Raw genomic sequence first — 17,234 nt, forward strand, 5'->3', positions numbered from 1 at the left:
CGCCCCTCACCCCCACCCCGGGCCCCCTCCCCGCCCCCATTCCCCGGGAGAATATCACCCTCCTCTGGCAGGTCCCCAGCTCCAACTGCTCCGAGGCCTGTGCCAGGGGCTTCTTGGACACTGAGCTCAATGCTCTGCAGCAGGAAATACTACCGTTTCCCCATTTCACAGACCGCAAACTGAAGGCCTAGTTGCTTCATTACAGCCCCACCCTCAATCTGCGCTCAAGACCAGGGCCGCAGCTGGCCCAGGCCCTTGGCTTCTGTTTTCTTTGGTGCCTGTGAGCCCAATTAAGCCTAATTCTGAGACTTCACCCGGAGATGGTACCAGGTGATTTCCCGAGCATCCTAGGAGTGGGGGCCGGGGTGAGGGATAGAGGAACTGGGGAATCCCCGGGAGGGAATCTGGGACTGGGTCCCCTGCCACCCCCTCTGATGTGCAGGGCTGAGGGCAGCTGCAGCCAATGGGAGGGGCGGATAGTGGGCGGTGTGGCACAGTGGGTGTACGTCCTCTATTTGCGGTGTGTCTGTTCTGGGTGCGGGGGGTACCACGGAGCCACCCAGCGCCATGTGCAACAGCGGGGGCTGTGGAGCTGGGCAACCTGGGTTCAAATACCAGCTCTGCCAGTCACGGATGTGTGATCCAGGGCACTTAACCTCCCTGGACCTCAACTGCCCCATCTGTAAAATGGGATAATACGACTACCCACTTCATAGGAATATTGACAGGATTAAATTAATTCCTGTAATGTGCTTAAGCCAGTGCCTGGCAACTCAAGTATTGGCTATTACTGAGACTGTGTGGGCCTGTGCCCGACCCGTGTGCCCCGGGAGTGTGGTGGGAGGCGGCGTCCAGGGCATGGGGTGAGCGCAGGGACCTCCTGGCCCTGCCCCAGTGGTCTCATCCACTTGGCAGCAGCTTGCCTGCCATCTCCCAGTGCTGTCCACCCTGCTGGCGACCTTGGCCCGCAGTGGGGGGCCGTGCGGAAGTGGAGCTCAGCGAGATCTGTTTCAGGGACTTAATGTTTCCTGCAGAAGTGGACAGGCCTGCAGCCAGGCCTTTAGGGCTGACCTGGGGGCATGAGGTGGGAGGAGGCAGGAGGAACTGGCGCCGGCAGAGCCCTTGGACTGGAGTCCCCCCACCCCCTGCAGCATCCATAGGGCCGGGGCCATATGACTCCCGTGACAGCGCCCAGCAAGCCATTCACCCAGAGCAGAGATGAGGGTCAGGCTCGAGGTTCCCCCCTTGCCCACCGTCCCCCCAAACCAGAGCCAGCCTGGCCCCCTCCTGTCCCCCTTCCCCAACCACACGGCAGGCCTGTGGCTCTCCCGTCCCTGAGGAGGCCCCCAGCCCCACTGGCCTTAGCTACAGGCCAAAGGACTGCCCCTTCCCACGCTTCCCACCATGACCCGTGCCTCCCCTGGCTCCGACCCCCAGGCCCTGCCATGCCTCTTAGGTAGGGCTAAGCTGAGCCCTGGAGACCGGAAGCAGGATGCTTCCGGGGGTCCCATCCCTTCCCCCCCACTCCCCACCTGACTATTGTTGGCTGTTATTAGGACAGTGGGGCAACTGGGCCTCGGGCCTACCTGGTAGGGTGATGTCCCCAGGTCATACCAACTGACCCTCAGAACCCTTCCTGGCGCCCTCAGCCATATTCCCCCAAACCTCCTACTTGACCCCGCCCCGCTTCAAGACAGCGGAAAACCCGGGGTCTCTGCTGCGGAGCCTGAGCCCACGTGGGCGATAGGGCCTCCCTCGGATGCCTCTCCACCAGCCGGGGCGGAGCTCTTCCCCTGAGAGGAGATGGCCCTGAGGCCTGCGCCGCCTCCCTCTGCAGCCTCCTCCTTGCTCCTCCAGTTTAAGCGCCCAGATTTTTATCGCTGTTTTTCTTTAGTCACTAAGTCGTGTCTGACTCTTTCATGACCCCATGGACTATGGCCCACCAGGCTCCTCTGTCCTTGGGAATTTCCAGGCCAGAAGACTGGAGTGGTTACTATCTCCTCCTCCAGGGGATCTTCCCGAACCAGGGATCAGACCCGCATTTCCTGCATTGACAGGCAGACTCTTTACCACGGAGCCACCAGGGAAGCCCCAGCTCCCAGACACGGCTCCTTAATTTCAGCCTCTTAGTGAGCAAGGCGCTGAGCCGTATACATCCACCGTCATATTTGATCCTCGCAGCCTGGCTGTGCTATTGCTTTTCTTGCTTTAGCAAAGAAGACATTGAGGCGCGGAGAGGGTGAGAGACTTGCCCAAGGTCACACAGCTGGTCAGCTCTACCTCCTCGAGAACCATGGCAGGACCTGACCTCAATGTTCCTACCCTGAGCCGCCCTTCCACGCTGGCTGGCTGCTGTGTGCCCTCCTCACTCAAACACTTCAGGAAGGTGTCCTGCCTGCGGCTGCTGTCCCCTCCACCAGCCCCCAGCAGCCTGGCTCCTGGCCCCGCCCCACCTCTGCCCATCCCCCTCCCAACAGAGGGGCTGCTCGGGGGACCTCTGGTTGCTGGGCGGTCTGGGGGCTCTTCCCTTGCAGACCGTTCAGCTGCACCCACAGGCTGACCGCTGGCTGTCTGCATCCAGCCCAACAGGGCGGCCTTGCAGACCTGCTCTCCTCATCCTCCTGCCTCCCCGATCTCTTCTGCCTCCTTCCCCACCTCCTCACACGCTGCTGTCCGCGGGCCCCGTCTGTCCCTTTTCTGTCCCAGCCCTGACTCTCCACCCAGGTCCAGGTACGTCCCCCAGAGAAGCCCTGCCCCCCCTGCCTGGAAGCCCACCCCAGCCTCCTGCCCTCGGTGCGGCCTCCACAGCCCTGTTCTCAGCCTTCGGGAGCATCAGCTCAGACTCAGCGCCTTCCTAGCAAGGCCGGTGCCGGTAGGGCGTCCAAAGAGAGCAGGGGCTGGAGCCAGGCCGCGGAGCCAGCAGCGGCGAAGCAGGCAGGCTCCCGTGGGGGCCATTTGCCAAGGCGCTTAGGATATGTTGGCCGCTATTTAGGGTGCTGTAATATTCATGAAGGGAAGATTAGATATTTAAATTTATTCAGCAATAAATGTATCTCAGTGGGGGAGCATTTCTCATTCTAAACAAACAAGCAAGCAGGGGCTAATTAATTATTTACAGGAACACAAGGAGGGCTGTGGCCTGGGGGAGAGGAGGGCAGCTCTGCCCCGACAGAGGGCAGGGGACCCTGGCTAGCCCTGGGCCTGCCCCTCCGTTTCCCCCCTTCTTCTCCACCCCCCTCCACGTCCTGTGGGTCTGGCCCCCTGCTCGCCTCTTTCTGGCATTTTTCTTCCCACAAATCTTGCCCACAAGCTTGCTGGCAGCTTTGGGCCAGTCATTTAACCTCTTCGAGCCTCAGAAAATTTGGGGGGAGGTCTGAGATTTGTGGTGAGGTGGCCAGAGGAGGGGAGACTCAGGGCCAGGATGATTTAGTGATGTGTCCGAGGTCTCAGTTACAGGATAGCAGATGCTCCGAGGGCTGCCCTGGCCCCCACCTCTCCCCAGCAGGGATGAAGGCTCACAGGGGCGGAGCCGCTACCAGCAGGTGTGGGTGGTGAGGTCCTGTCTGGGCAGCCCTCCGCCCCTCCCTGCCTGCCCGGGGCTCCTGTGGGTCCCTGGTGCCCCCAGGTGCCGAGTGTCAGAGCCTCTGAGATGAGCTCACTGGGGCTGTGCGGCTCAGGAGCAGACCCGGCCCCGTGAGACCCAAGGCATCCTCCCCCAGCTCTCCCACCCCTCCGCCGGTCATTTCACCTCTGCCTCAGCTTCACCTGTACAAGGCAACAGCACCTCCCACTGCATTTGGCTTGAGGGTTCAGTGCGAGACGGTACCAAAGTGCCCTGCGTGCTATCACATGTCGTCCCATTTTACAGAAGGGTAGACCGAGGCACAGCCGCAGACTCCGTAGGCAAAAGACGCCTTTGTCCCAAATGCTCTTGGGGCCCCTTCGCCCAAGGGACAGGATACATTGCCAGTGGAGATGTCACCCAGAAAGCCCTAGCAGGGAGAGGGCTGCGGAGGCAGAGGAGTGAGCTTGAGGCCCGAGGGGCCAGGAGAGGGGTGTACCTCTCAAGCCCCGGAAGGCACCTGGGGGTGGGCCCTCTCCATCACTTCCCATTTAGACGGCTCACCTTATAGATCCCTCCCACTCTGACCAGGCAGGTGTAACCCATCCCAGCCCCCTGCACGGACGCCCACCGCCTGGGCTGAAAGGAGCCAGAAGCCTGAGTCTTTGCACCCCCAGGGCCCTGACCTGCAGAGCGCAGGCCCAGCCATAAGGTCTGGCCAAGTGACTCAGCCTGCGGCCCCGGGCCCCCTTGTCTCCAGCCCTCCCTACTCTCTTCCTCTCTGGCCCCCATTTTCCTCGTAAGCTGAGACTTGGGAGTCTCGACCTCACGTGATCCCCGTTGCCAAAACTGCCTCGGCTTCTGCCCACATCCTCCCGGTCACTCATTCAGTCAACAGATGCGTCCCAGCCCCGGCTCGGTGCTGGACTTGGGCTCAGCCCACTGTGGGGGGAAGCAGAGCCCACCCTTGCCAGGCCCCACCCTCGAGATGCCAAGGTGGGTGGGTACCCCCGGGAGAAGACGGATGGATGACAGCTCGGCGATGTGATCTGAAATTCATTATGGGGTGAGATCAGCTCCTTAAATGGGGATTTGAAAACATTAGGGCTTCATTATGTACACAACGGCAGCGCCTCATTCATCATGCAAAAATCACTCCCGTTATTAAAAATCCCCGTGGCAGCTGCAGGCAGGGGCTTGGCAGCATCTTGCCCACGGGGCGGGGCACGGGCTCCACCATTCTCTCCGCCCCCCAGGGAGGGTGGGCCGAGGGATGGAAGTGGGGAACGTGGTTCAGCTCAAGGGACTTGGTGCCTCAGTTTTCTCATCTGCAAAATGGAGATGCTAAGGGTGCACACGTCCCAGGATGCTGTGACGGGTACGCGAGAGCCTGCGTGGAGAGCTCAGCCAGGCCCAGCATCCATGCGGGGAGCGCTGATAGCACCTCAGTCCTGCTTCTCAACTGGGGCCTGTACCTGGGGAGACTGTGTACCCCTCCTGCTCACAAAACCTCCCGTGGCTCCCAGGAGTCCATGAAATAAAATCATCAATGCCGAGCAGGGCTGGGGCTCCCTCCAGCCTCCACCTTAGATGACAGCCGGCCTCTGCATGCTGCACCCCCCACCTCTGGTGCATTGGACAGGGGGAGGTGGGCCCACTATGCCTGACGCAAAGGAGGCGAAGCTCTCACATCACCATCCCCGGGAAACAGCTAAAGGAAAGACTCCAGAGCGGCAAGGGAGCCGGGCGGGGGTGGCTTTCAGGTTGGTTTCAGGTTGGGAAGGTGCCTCCAAGGAGGTGGCATCTGAGCAGAGCCCTGGGTGATAGGCTTTGGGGGAAAGTCGGGGGAGGAGGGGTCCAGGCAGAGGGCTCAGCAGGGTCACAGGGAGAGAGGTGGGAGGGGTGAGCTGTACCCCCAGGAGCACTGCAGTGGGAAGGTTCCAGCAAGGGAGGGGTGTGGTCGAGATGGCCTCTGCTGTGCCTGCGGCCAGGAATGCCCTTCCCTTCTCCGCCCCTCAGAGCCCCCTGCCCCAGACAACTTCTGGTCGCACCGGCTGAGTCCACCTGTTGGCCCCAGCCTGGCACAGAGCCATGCTCAAGCGTGGCTGGGACTTGGTGGTGGTCCACTGGCTAAGACTCCCAATGCAGGGGGCCCAGGTTCAATCCCTGGTCAGGGAACTAGATGCCACGTGCTACAACAAAAAACGGAAGATCCCGTGTGCCGCAACTAAGACCCAGTGCAGCTGAGTAAGTAAACAATTATAAAAAAAGGAAAGATGGGCTGGTCGGGCCCCACCCAGCCTGGCCTGGAGAGGGTCTGCCCGCTGTGCCAGGCCCCAGCCAGTCGGAGCAGAGCGGGGAGCAGTCACGGATTAGCAGCGCGGGGTGATGGGAGATAGGGCCGGGCCCGGGGTGTGCGGGATGGCAAGCGAAGCCAGGCAGAAGCCGAGGCCTGAGTCCTGAGAGGCCTCGTTAATCCTCCCGGGCCTGACGGTCCACAGACAAAGGAGGGCGAGCGAGTGAGCAGGCGAGAGCGAGAGACGGCACGTGCCAGGGGAGAGAGATGGAGAGGAAACTAGAGTTAGACGTCAAGAGACAGACCGAGGGGGACTGAGGGGGACTCAGAGACAGGAGGAGGGCAGCGGGTGCCCACGTGGGGAGAGAGGTGGGTTCTGCCTGGGCCATGACAGCTGGGCTGAGGGCACATGTCCCCGGGCACGCTGGTCTACCAGCAGGTCTGCACTGGGCACCTGCTTTTTGCTGGGAGGCAGAGAGACAGACGCTTGTGCTTACCCCTGATTGGGGGTGTGTCCGATGGGGGGCAGTTGATACTTAATCACACAAACACAAGTCTGATTTCCAAGAGGGACAGGGTCTGCCATTTCCCAGTGCTGGCAGGCCCCTTGGTGAATAGAGAAACAGCAGTGAGTGAGTGAGTGAGTGAGAGTGTGTGTGTGTGTGTGTGTGTGTGTGTGTGTGTGTGTGTGTGTGTTGGGGGACTGCTTGTTGGAGGGGCTGCCCTGACATGGAGATAACTAGGCGGGAAGGTGTGGTGGGAGGGCAGAGGAGCCCTCGAGCCTGGGAACAGCACGTGCAAAGGCCCTGTTCCTAGAGAGGGCTATGCCAGGAGCTGAGCCGCCCTGGCTTCTCCCTGGTGTGAGATGCCTGAGACCCTGCAGTGCAAGGGGCACGAACACGGACTTTCAGGGCGGGCCTGGGGAGCAGGGCTGTGCAGAGCCATCGGGTGGGAGGGCAGGGAGGCTGTACCCTCACACACCTGCTGGTGTAGAGGGGCTGGCTGACCTCTGGAAGGGAGAGCCCTTGGCAGGGGCTGTGTGTGTGGTCGAAGCTCCAACCCACCTTGCGCCCATCCTTGGACCGGCCCTCGGGGCCCCGGCTAGGCGGACACAGAGATGGCGCTGCAAGCGGAGGAAGGCGGTCCTGAATTAATCTGTCACTAAAGCTTGGCCGTGGCAGGCGCAGTCATGATTTAGATGAATAATTGAAATGCTCCGATACATTTATTATCCCTTTAGTGCGAAAGTGGCAGAGAAAGACGAGGGGTAATTGAAAAAGAGCGCACAAATCTCCACGAGAAAGCCGGCTCCTTATCGCCGAGTAAACATTTCAGTCCTAATAAACAGGAGAGACACGCGTCAGGGCCCTGTCGATTCCCATCCTGATTTAGGGCCCGCCTCCCTTCTTACCATACAATAGCAGAGTGTTTTAAAAAAAAATTTTTTTTTATCGAGCCAGTAAAAGGCTGTCCAGGAAGGAGGCGGGAGCAGGAGTGGGCCAGGCAGCCCCCACTGCAGACGCTGGGCCCTCTGCCTGGTGGGCCTCTCTGTCCCTTTGTACCTGACGAACTCCTTTGCAGCCTCGGGGCCCAAGTCAAATGCCCTCTCTCTGTTGGAAGACTTCTACCAAAGTGGGCCTCTTTGAGGGCAGAGTCAAGTCCCGAGTTGGGGGGGGTCTGACACGTGTCCTTCCCAGCCCCCTCCGGCTCTCAGAAAGAGCACCGGGAGCTGTGGTGGGTAGGGGCCCCTCGCTGTGTTGTCAGAACCACTGATCTTGGTCTCAGGGCCTGGTGGGGGCCCAACCCCAGAGTGAGGCAGGCCCAGGGGGCTGGAGCAGCCCCTGGGGATTCCCACTGAGGTTTGAGGTGCCAGCCGACCCCTCCCCAACAGGCTTGCTGTAAACGCTGCGGGCTCATGGCACCAAAGCCCTGCGGCCGGCCCCGGCCCCGCGTTAGGGGCCCCCTTTCTGAGCTGATGGCTGCCCTCCCCCAGCAGGACCGGATGTGGACCCCGGGGCGGGGCTATTGGTCCCCAGTTCCTAGCGCACCCGCACACAGGGGCGCGACTGACCACCCCAGAAGGGCTGATCCAGGGGCCTGGAATCCCCTGGACTCTGTTCCTGGGGAGAGTATTTTTCCTGGGGGGAAAGGAATAACAAACACCCGCACGTTGAAAGGGGGGCCATGCTCCCGGAACTGGCGCAAGGGGAGGTCAGCAAGGTGGGCTGGGGGCGGGGGCACCAGCGCTGGTTAAATGCATGGGTGGTGGGTGGACAGCTAAAGGGGTGGTGACGGGAGGGTGCGGAGCAGCCTGAACCCCTGCAGGGCTGACTTGGGAGAAGAGGGCACCGGGGGAGACCAGGGTCCGGGCGTCAGATGGGGGGCCCCAGGCCCGGGCTGCCCCTGCCTGTGCCCTCCCTCCTGGCAGGTTGGGGGTTAAGGCTGGATGGATGGACCAAGGGAAAGGGAGGGCACAGGTGGCAGATGTGAGCTCAGAGGACGTCCTGGGAGTCTGGGGCCCATGTCCATTTCCGCCCTAGGCGGACGCCAGGCAGCCCCCCAGGCCCTGCCTCGCCTCCCGCCAACCCCAGTCCCCTCCCCGCCACCTCCGCCTTGTTCCAATCACATTAGCAGAGTGACAGCCCAGCGAGCCCTGGCGGTGGCTCCATAAATCTCGGCCGGCGTTAAAAGGCTGGACTCCGGGCCCACTTCCTCCTGGGTCCTGGCCCACCCCATCCATCTCTGCGTCAGTCAGGCTGTGCTGAGGCTGGCTCCAGCCTCCCCTCGCCCTCAGTGCCACAAGAAAGCGAGAGTGGGGGACCCCACAGGGCCCCGCTGCTCAGTCTGGCCAGAGTAGCTGCCCTTTGACCTCCCAGAGCGAGGTCCCGGGCCACCTATGAGCCACTCTCCCTGCTCTGCAGGAAACCTCAGTGGTTCCCACTGTCCTGTCAGCAAGTCCTTTGCATGACCCATAAGGCCGTCCCTGACTTTATCTACAGTTCATTCGTTCATTCATCAGCCATTCATTGAGCACTGACTGTATGCGCCAGACCACTTCTAAGTGTGAGCGAGTCTCCTGCAGCTACTGTTCTCAATGGGGAGATAGACAACACATGATGAACGGAACAGACAAGTAAGTGACACACCACTTTAGGAGAGAGGTGGTCGGAGGAAAATAAAGACTAGAGCAGCGCGAGGGGCCCAGGGAGTGTCAGGTGGGGTAGGGGTAAGGGCAGCAGCTGCAATTCCGAGGTCAGAGCAGCCCTCAGGAGAAGAGGGCCTGCGAGTAAACTCTCATAGGAGGTGAAGGGAACAGCTGTGACTGTCTGCGGAAGAACATCTGGGGCAGAGGCAAGAGCCAGTGCAAAGGCTCTGTGGTACACGTGGGCTGGCTGTGTTCCAGGAGCTGCAGGGAGGTGGTGTGGCTGGCATGGAGTGCGGAGGGCCAGGCAGTGTGGTGGGGAGTCTGATCGGTGGCTGGAGACCTTGTGGGCCGTGGAAGGAAGTGCGGTGAGAGTCCCAGAAGAGTTCTGAGCAGAAGAGGGTGGATGACCTGACTTAGGTCCCGCAGCTTCTGTAATCCTTCGTCTTCCTACGCGTGTGTGTGCTAAGTCGCTGCAGTTTTGTCTGACTCTTTGTGACCCCGTGGACCATGGCCCGCCAGGCTCCCCTGTCCATGGGATTCTCCAGGCAAGAACACTGGAGTGGATTGGCATGCTCTCCTCCAGGGGATCTTCCCGACCCAGGGATCGAACCTGCATCTCTGGTGGGTTCTTTATCACTACTGCCACCTGGGAAGCTTGTCCTCCTAACCTAACAGCTAAACCCCAGCTCCTCACATGGTCTCCAAGGCCCCTGCGTCCTCCCCCGGGCCCCCTCCCCTCATCTGGGCTCTAAGCGTTCCCATCTTCAGAGCCTCCCTCACTCCAGGCTTCGCCTGTGCCGTCCCCTCTGCCCAGCACACCCTTCCCACTGCGCATCACTGCTCGCTATTTCCTACCCATCCCCTGGTCCCCAGCCCATCCTCTGGGAGCCTCCCTGGTCCCCACGGCCGGACAGGTGTGCCTTGTTGAGCCCGCCGCCCACATGGCACAGACCACCCTGCCGAGTGAAGCCCCTTCATCCTGTGAGGCCTCCAGGGTAGTGGTGACCTCCTGAGGGACGGCTGGAGGCGCGGTGGAGGGAGGGAAAACATCTCCAACCACAAACAGACCCCCCGCCCCGCGTCCCCATCCTGCATCCTGGCCGGTCACCGACAGCTCTTAACGCTGCTCTTATTTATTCCTGACCTTCTATGCCCCTTTTATTTTTTCCCCCTTTTAAAACCTGGCCTGGACCCCGCCACTGCAGCCGTAAACACAGCCCCTGGGATTTATCCGACGGCGCATTAACCCCTGGCCCCTGGCTCACCAATCATCGGGCCGCTGGCAGACAGCAGGCAGGCCAGCCCACGAGGGGCCTGGGGGCTGGGGGCAAGGGGCTGGTGTGGCCGGCCTGGGCCGGGCTGGCCAGGCACTGGGGGTGCAGGGACTGTCCCCCCGCCCTCCCCGCCAGCACCGGTTGACCTGGCCTTGCATCCCTGGAGGCTGGGCCCGCTCTGACCTTGACGTCCTGCCCACCTGGCCCTGCTACAACCCTGGGTCATGGGGGGTCTCAGAACAGTGCGCACGCCTGCCTTCTCGTGGGCTTTATGGATGCTGTGGCTCTCCCTGACTTGACGAGACCGTGTCCTGACACACAGCCGCCCTGCGAGGCTGCAGGGCAGAGCGGAGATGCTCATTTCGCCCTCACAGGTGGGCAAACTTGCCCAGGGTGCGTGGGCATCAGGGGGCGGGGCTGGGGTTTTCCCACCACACCTGCGGTGCTACGCCCCCAGTCCCTCTGAAACCTCAGGGGGCCTTCCAGCTGCCAGTTACAGACCAGGTGGCCTCTGTTCAGGGGGCAGGGACCTACCCCAGTCACCCAGCCATGCAGGAGCCAGGCCTGTCGTTCAGGCGTCCGGCTTCACCTACAGATATGGGAGGCCAGGCAAGGCTGACGGGGTGGGGGGCAGTAAAGAAGGGCGGAGTGGAGAGATGGGAGGGGTGCCTGGTGGGGACGAGGGGGCAGCCTTGGGAAGGCACAGCAGCCAGCTGGGCTCGGAAGGTGGGCAAGGGGGCCAGGAGGAGCGAGGCGGACCCCCACCCACCCAGCCCTGCACCTCAGCCCGCAGGAAGGGTCTACTCACCACCGCCACCTCCGAGCAGGGAGCTGTTGGCTGCAAAAGAGAGAGAGATAAAGGCGTCAGTGGGGAGAGGCTAGGGGGGCAGGCTGCTGTGTGGAGGGGTGACCGGGGGCTGCCAGCTGGGCCCAAGTGCCAGCCCACATCCCGGGTACGGGCTCTCTGAAGCAGAGGCAGATAATCGGGAGGCTCAGGGGGCTGGGGCTTCCTCTCCCTCTGAGGCTCCTGATGGGCCTGAAGTTTGTAGGGTAGTGGGGGAGTCAGGGGGCACCAGGGTCCGGAAGCAGCTGCGACCGTGGCAGGCGACCCTCGGCCACATGCATCCTTCCTTCCCCAGCGGTGCCCAGAGCCCGCCTGCCAGCATGGTGCAGAGGTGGGGCTCACAGGCTGCAGGGGACATAGACCTGTGGCCACAGGGACCCAGCCGGGGGAAGGGCTGCCTGGGGCACAAGCGCGTGGGGTGAGAGCTGTGAACCAGGGCGGGGAGCCTCGTGGACCAGAGCACCCACCCATGAGGTCCAGGCCCCACCCTGGCGCAGTGCAGGAAGGGCCAGGGCCCTGGGACTGGAACCAGACGGAACAGATGGTTGACTTGAGCCACCGTGCTCTGTGACTCAGTTTCCCTGTATGTGAAACGGGAGAACAGGCCACCTTACAGGCTCAGCGTGAAGGTCAAGGAAGAAACAGCGCTCTCCCCACTCCGCCAGCCCCCCGGCCCCCTCCCTTGACTGGAGCTGGACCACCGGCTGCCCTGTCCGTTTCGCCCTGCCTGGCTGGCTGCCCGCTCCGGCCTCCCCATGGAGCAGAGTGAAGCTGGAAGCCTCCTGGCTGGAATGTCAGGGCAGCGCAGGTCTGCGCCCCTCCCAGCCTGGGCCCCAGCGTCTGACCGCACAGCTGCCTGGGTGTGAAGCACCGTGCTCAGGGCTCGTCAGGCCGAACCCAGGCAATTCGGGGCGGGTGCGTCCTGCACGCCCAGGTGCTGCCGTGGGGGCTGTGGACCTGCTGTGCCTCAGCCCCTCGGCCCCCGGAGTCTTCGGCTCTGACACTGCTCCAGCCTCCCGTCCTCCCTTCCCGGGTCCTGTTGCAGCCCCTCTGGAGAGGGACTCACGGAATAGGGCTCAGGCCAGGAGTGGGGCCATTTCCAGGCCGGCCAGGCCACAAGCCCCTGGGTGGAGGCTGCTAAGTGGTGCTGGGTGGCTCCGAGTGGCTGGTCTCCCAGAGCTGACAGCTCTTCGCTTGGGGAATAATTAATTCCACAGCCCGAAAACCCAGGGCTGCAAGTTGCCACGTTACTTGCAAGATTAATACAAGCAGCTAATTAAGATGGAGAGGCGAGGAGCGGCTGGGCGCTCCCAGAGCAGGGGTGAGGGGCCACTAGGAAACAGGGAGGGTGCGGTGCAGGCGGGCAGAGCAGGCAGGCGAGGCAGCCGGAGCCGGAGATGGACCCCAGCGGACACCCCGGCGGACGTGCAGGCCACAGGGGTGGGGCTCACCAAGGCTGGGGCTGTGGGCTCTGCCCCAGGAGCGCACATGGCCAGTGACTGAGCGAGGGCTCTTTTCCAGGCAGACTGTTCCCAGGTGCTATCACAGCAAAGCCACAGGGGCTGTGCGATCGCTCCCATTTTACAGACAAGAAAAGCAAAGCCCAGAGGTTGAGCTGCACAATAGCAGGATCGGAACTGGGTCTGTCTGATGTCAAAGCCACAGAGCAGGTGGACCTCAAAGTCCAGAGGGAGGGTGCCCCCAACCTGCCCCGCCAGGACAGGGACCTGCTTCCTCCGCTTACAGACAGAGCACACAGTAGGCCCCCGGGATGCAGTCTTGACCTGCCCCCACCCCAGCAGATTGGCCGCAGGGATGAGGGTTTGGATGTCTGGACCAGTCTGCCCTGGAGCCCCCGGGGGGAGGCCGGGGCATCTCAGGTGGGCGCAGGCCCAGCCCCCCCGCCCCCTCAGCCCTCGGCAGTCCTGGCGCCTGTCGGAAGCTGCCCTCCATGGCCCTTCCCCGCCTCCCCCATCACCTCTCTTAATTAACACCTGCTGCAAAGGAGCTGGCTCGGGCTTGTGGAGGGCTGGATGCCAAATGGATTGGCCATGAGCCACAAAGGGGTGGGTGGGGAGGGGCTGCTGACCTGCGTTTCTGAAGGCCCCTTCGGAAGGAGATGCCAACGCTCACCTGCCCTGAGCCCCCGAAATCCCACCGCATGTGGCCCTGCCTGAGCGAGGGGGCTGGGGGTGAACTGGCCTGATGGCCACCAGGCCGGGGACACCCAGGGGCTGAGGAGGGAGGTGTGCCTGGGGCAGAGGCGGAGCTGGGGGAAGGGGCACAGGTAGCCAGGTGGCATCACCTGCCACAGGTGGGAGAGCGCAGGTGTGGCTCAGCACCGGGGGCTCAGACTCAAGCTGCACGGAGGAAGTGGGCCCCAGGTCAGCGGGCACCCCAGGAGGCCGCTCTGCAGAGTCCCCATCCCTTAGCCCACTGTGCCCGTGGGGCGAAACTCGGGGAGGGGCAGGAACCCAGGGATCTAAACCCTGCCCCTGCCCTCTCTCCCCGGGGCCCCTCTCCCCAGGGGCTGGATGTCTGGTCACGCAGTGTCCAAGGCACCTAGAGCGGAGGGGATGACCTGGAGGCTTGGGAGGAACGTGGGCAATGGGGAGCAGCGCCAAAGATACCACAGGAGGTCCCGGGTGTGCTGCCCCGCCTCCCACCCAAAGCGGGGCAGTTCAGGCCTTCCTGCTGCCTGGCCAAGGCTGGCTGGCCCGTCTCACCTGGCGCTGGCCTGGGGTCTCCAGCACCTCCCCTGTCTGCTGCATCACTGCCCCCATGCTCCCCTCAGTTTGGTCTGAGGCTCTAAATCAAAACTGGTCATTAGCCCATTTTTCCGATGAGGAAACTGAGGCTCTTGGCGTGCCGGGTTGAATGGGGGAAAGGGCCTTGAACCAGGATGTCTGGTTGTCAGCGCCCATTTTATTAACCCCTGAACGCTCCCTCTGTCTGAAAGGGTCTTCTTGCTGAGCTGGGAGGTGGGCGAGGGAGATGAGGACAAGCGCTGGCTTTCGGGCCCATGCCAGAGTCTATGGCCCAGCCCTGCCCAGAGGGCCGGAAGCTGCCCAGCTAAGCAGGGCCACTGAGCTTGTGAGTGGCCGAGTGAGGGAGTGGGGCCCAGGCCTGGCCCTGAGCTTTGTGGGGGGCCTGAGGTTTCTTCCGTCTTTGGCGGGTGTGGGGGCGTAGGCTCCTCAGCCAGAGTGTATGAGGTGCCTGGCCCAATGCCTGCCATCTGAGTCTGCTGTTGGCACCCCTCTGCGGGGTGAGGTGGTCCAGCCTGGCCGCGGCCCCCGCCCGGAGATGTGCCGGTGCCACGCTCGGCTGGACACAATTAACTGGCTCCGAGCCTCAGTGCTGAGCCTGTGACCTTGGGGTGGAAATGAGGTCCACCCCGGTCACTGCCAGATCCTCTGTCCCCTGACAGCCGCCCGCCAGGCCGGGGCGCGCTGGGGCCTCCCTCCTGCCGCCCCCCCGCCCCCACTCTGCTGCTCAAAAGTGCGGCCCCCTAACCCCACCCCTGCACCCCACAGCTTCTCAGGCCCGGGCCATCTGGGGGGCGGCCCCCCCTCAACCCCCAGGGCCTGCTGTCCTGTGTGGGCAGAGCCGCTCCCCAGTTTGTGCCCAGTTCAGGGGCTGGCATGTGGCCACCGCTTGGTGCAAGGGAGAGGAGGGCCGGACACGAAGGGCTTGGTCACGGTTACTGCGGGGGACTCCACGGTGCCCCCCTCCCAGTCACTCTCTGCACAGAACATTTTAATTGGGTGCCAGCAGGAGTGTGTAGACATCCCAGTGAGGGAGGAAGAAGGGGGGTGGGGAACTTCACGGGGGAGGCGGCAGCACACCCTGGGGGGAAGGAGGGCACGCAGGGAGGTGAGCCTGGGCATCTCCTGGTCGGATGGGCAGCTGCAGGGTGCCTGTGCTGGGGAAGAGGAGGGTGGGCTTTGCCTGGCTCTCCATAGGCCTGGGGAGGATCAAAGGGGCCAGAATGCGGTGGGACCAGGGCAGCAGCAGGACAGGGATGGGGGGAGGGGTAAGGTGGGAGAGGGGAGGCAGAGGATGGGGGAGGGGTGGGGAGGGTGGGGGAGGGGAATGGGAAGGGGGAGGCAGAGGGCAGGGGAGGGGAAGGGAAGGTTGGGGAGGGCAGGGGGAGGGGCCCAGGGACACCTCTTCCTCTTCTGGTTGTTCGCCCCCTCCCTCCACCCCCTGCTGCCCTGTGAGGGAGCACCTCCATAGAGAAGAGTAGCCCCCACTTTGAGAGCTCAGGAGAGGAGCAGCAGGCATGTGCGTGGGACTCAATGCTTTTAGGGACGCTGAAAAGGTAATTTCCCTTAAAATCAGAAGAAAAGGGACTTCCTTGGTGGGCCAATGGCTAAGACCCTGTGCTCCCAGGGCAGGGACCCCAGGTTCGTCGGGGTAGTGAGATCCCATGTGCTTGAACTAAGCCCGTGCCCCACAACTACTGAGCCCTCAGGCTCTAGAGCAACGAGCGACGCGCCAGAACGAAGACCCAGTGCAGCCAGAAGAGAAGAATCAGAAGGAAAAAGTGAGCTTTTAGGTTGAAGAAAATGTTATATATAACGTTACATACATAGGAAATATATACTATCAAATGTTAATAAAATTGTCTTTATGCCAACAAAGTCATACAATCAACTTTTAATATTTTTATAGCGGAAGAGCCCCCAGTGGCAGAGGGCCTGGGCCTGGGGCCAGGTAAAGTCTGTACTCACATGGGCTCATTTGATCCTGACCCTCTGTGGAGGATACAATTACTAACCCATTTTACAGATGAGCAAGCTGGGCCGCGGAGGAGGATTTCTCACTATGCAAACCCGAACGACTCGTGGGTAAAGGTGCCACAGCTTCCTGGGTAAAGGTCCAAAAGATCCTTTTTGCTCTCAGGACAAAAAATGGGCTGCTCCCACACCCCACCCCAGGCCCATGACACCTCACCTTTCTCGTCTCTGCCCCCTCAAACATTCCCCATTTCCTCCAGCCCCAGGACCTTTGCACAGGCTGTTCCCTCTGCCTAGAGGAGACCCTCCCTGAGAGCCAGGAGAGCAGCCAGCTCCCCGGGTCTGGAGCTGGTCTCCGGCTGCACCCTCCCGTGGGCCATGAATCACTGCCTTCAGCATCCTCGCCTCCCAGGTAAGCGTCTGCCTCCAGCCTCGCTCCATGTGTCTGATCCACAGTGTGTACCAGTGCTGAGCGCACAGACTGGTACACAGCAGGCGCCCACTAACAATTTGCTGAACCAGTCTGACGGTGACCTGACAGTCACTTGGCCAGGCTGCATGGGGTCCCCGCTCTCATCCATGGGGCCCTGCAGAAGAGCCCACCCGGGGGGCCCTAGGAGGCAGGACGGGGGTGGGGGCCATGCAGGCTGCAGGGCTGGTTCAAGGGCAGAGGCAGGAGGCCGTAGGAGCTGCCCAGCTGGCTTTTCCCTGACGGAGACTAAATCCTCCAGCTGGGGGGAGGGCCGAGGGAGGAGAGGGCACTGTGGGGGGCTGGGCCGCCATAGAGGAGACTCGGTGACCCAAGGAAAGCGCTGAGCAGGTTACTGGGCCAGGGAGAAGCCGGGTGAGCGGGCACAGCGGTGACTTTGCAGCCAGCGCAGCCCCTCTGGGTGTTTCCGGAGGCCGTGGCTGCCATGCGCCCTCATCCTGGCCTCCAGGGCCGGGCTCACGGAGAGGCTTGCTCCCCCACATCACCCAGCCCCTCTGCCTGGCCTGCTTTCCTCCACCCTCCCGTAAGGCCAGGTCTCAGCTTTCTATCACTTGACAAAGTCGCGTGCAGCTCCGAGGTGTGCCAGGACCCAGACGGCTGGCACAGAGCTCATCATCTAACAGTCGAGAAACAACAAAGAAACTCAAATGAGAATTCCCATTAGCAGTAGCGCCCGAGGTTTTGAAGGGGGTAGAGAAGGGAGGACAGAGTAGCAGGCAGGTGGGGAGGGCTCATCTAGAAGGAATTGAGGACCTGCTGAAAAGGGAGCCATTTGCGAAGAGCATGGGCCCGGCAGAGGCTGGTCTGTGCAAAGGCCCTGAGGCAGAGGCCTGCCTGGAAGGTTGGAGGCACAGCCAGGAGGCCGCTGTGGCCGAAGCAGAGTG

General features: G+C 62.3%; 1 protein-coding gene across 2 annotated transcripts in view; it reads right to left on the reverse strand.

Annotated features, from left to right (window-relative positions):
- Nucleotides 1–17,234, reverse strand: part of MACROD1 (mono-ADP ribosylhydrolase 1) — a 154,373-nt gene that overhangs the window by 3,764 nt on the left and 133,375 nt on the right. For both annotated transcript variants that reach the window (XM_061406823.1, XM_061406824.1), the window contains exon 4: nt 11,086–11,115. In XM_061406823.1, the coding sequence (XP_061262807.1) occupies nt 11,086–11,115 (30 nt within the window). The remainder of the gene's footprint in view (nt 1–11,085; nt 11,116–17,234) is intronic.

This window comes from Bos javanicus, chromosome 29 (genome assembly GCF_032452875.1).
Source record: "Bos javanicus breed banteng chromosome 29, ARS-OSU_banteng_1.0, whole genome shotgun sequence".
Lineage (NCBI taxonomy): Eukaryota > Metazoa > Chordata > Mammalia > Artiodactyla > Bovidae > Bos > Bos javanicus.